The sequence below is a fragment of the Mytilus trossulus genome, unplaced genomic scaffold, assembly GCF_036588685.1.
Source record: "Mytilus trossulus isolate FHL-02 unplaced genomic scaffold, PNRI_Mtr1.1.1.hap1 h1tg000070l__unscaffolded, whole genome shotgun sequence".
In the NCBI taxonomy this organism is placed as follows: domain Eukaryota; kingdom Metazoa; phylum Mollusca; class Bivalvia; order Mytilida; family Mytilidae; genus Mytilus; species Mytilus trossulus.
This window is the reverse complement of record NW_026963294.1, coordinates 4,223,864-4,225,885: the sequence shown is the minus strand read 5'-3', so window position 1 is coordinate 4,225,885 and position 2,022 is coordinate 4,223,864. Positions and strand designations below refer to the sequence as shown.

Below are 2,022 nucleotides of genomic sequence, written 5' to 3'. Positions count from 1 at the left end.
TTAGTAAATACAAATAATGTTAGTAGTCTTTCAGGACAATGATCAATTTTGAAATTGATAGTACCAAAATATTTATTAATGTTTTGCACAATCTTTATCAAGGTATGTAGGTACAAGCAAACATACACCGGTAGTGTATTCTGTTTATTGAGTATATACTTGACCAGTTAAAAATCTCGTACTTTTTGAAAAACTGAAGTCTATTTGACATAGACATAACATAATTATGTTTGCAGATTCAGGACGACAACTTGCAAAAAAAAATTAGTACAAAATAGTCCTCCAGGATGGGGGATGAAAGTGATATCTATGATAGGAGTAATATGTTGTTTTTCGTCAGCGAATAAGTTATGCCATGACCTAGCCGTCTAAGCCACTCTCGAAAAATTATAACAATATTTTGAATGTAGAGGGCAAACTTTTCGTTTCATACGAGTTGGCTCCTTTTTAAAGTAAAATGGCATTTACTGCTGCGAATTTAAAGTAAACAAACGGCGTCTAGAATAAGAAGCCAAAACAGATTGCTCGGATATAAAAAAAAAATAACAGTTAGAGTCACATGTCTTTCTTCCTATCGTTTTCCTTTTAACTAGTCTAAATGGGCCTGTCTGTTAAATATAAACTTTTTCTGGATACCTTCATAATAATTTTGAAGTATTTAAAAACAATACAGTCGCCCGATTTCAGAATCTGCTAAAAGCCGTACGAGCCTCTAAAAATCACACAAAAATAGTGTTGTATTTGATTATTAATATTAACTGTTACTAAATGTATAAAAATTTCAACGATAATTCAGATGAAGCCGTTGAAGTTCAATATCGAAGACCGTTTGTTGTTAAATAACCATTTATGATTAAACATTACTGAATAACAATAATTATTATACATTGAAGAGAAAATACCAGTCAAATTCTTGATCACAAAATTATCTGCAGTATTCATTAAAAAAAACAACATCATTTTATTGAAATTGATCCTCCGGTTTTCTTTGTTCTAAAATTAATCTCATGTGTTCCAGTGGGTAAAAAAAATCCCCGGGTTTTTATATCAAGGTGTCCTCCTCGTTCGCCATGGTAGTGATAGTGGTAGTTTCATTGGTAATTAAGGCTTTATTTGAGAATCTATTCATTTCCACCGTTTGCTTACGTTTCTCTCTAATTAGTCTATATATACAATGAATTTCTTGTCGAAACGAACGTGAGAATAGCACACATACAAAGAATACATTTACTAAGTTTATGCTTTGCATATGATCAAATATCACCAATGTATTGTACATGTCAGCCGTCATTCGTATCCCAGATGATATCATTACAATATTGTACAGTGTGATGGGTAAAACTAAAGCAAAATACAGCATAGATATTGCAACGACTGCATTGGTATATTCTGTTGAACCGTTATCATGCGTAAATGTTGATGACGAACTATGTTGAAAGCACAAACCGCATGTTAGTAGTGTGTTGATAATCAGTAAAATGATGAGAGGCAAGTATACATATGCTGCTGCTGACAGAATATTCCATATTTTAAGATGTACGATTTGAAGGTTGTTTTCTGGTGTAAACATGTCACAGATACCAGTTTTGTGATTTATGTCATAAACCCACATAGCGTGGACACTGGTCACAACTAAACCGATCAAAATAATTCCCACTGCAACCTTTGCCATGAAGACTGTACACATTGTTAAAGCACTTGAGGGATGACACACTGCTATGTATCTGTCTATTGTCATTCCAACCACAAACCAAACTGAGCTATACTGAACCATTTTGTGTATAAAAGTTAGTATTGAGCAAACAGAGCTATTAAGGTTTGACAATTCAGGGAAAGCACTTACAGTTGTAAGGAGATGCATGCCATACAGAAAAAACAATGTTGTGAGGTTTCCAATGCAATACGCACTCACGTAAATACTAACTGATATTCGCGTTTGCTTTCCCCTGCAAAATATAATCAGAGTACTTACATTGGAAAATATTCCAACTAAAAGGAACAGTGGGAGGATATACTTTTCCT

The 2,022-nt window shown here is 33.4% G+C and overlaps 1 protein-coding gene across 1 annotated transcript; it reads right to left on the bottom strand.

Annotated features, from left to right (window-relative positions):
- Positions 1 to 1,042: 1,042 nt before the first annotated feature.
- Positions 1,043 to 1,774, bottom strand: LOC134699551 (probable G-protein coupled receptor 139). The gene has a single exon (XM_063561141.1). It carries the CDS (start codon positions 1,772 to 1,774, stop codon positions 1,043 to 1,045), a length of 732 nt encoding a protein of 243 aa, XP_063417211.1.
- Positions 1,775 to 2,022: the final 248 nt, after the last annotated feature.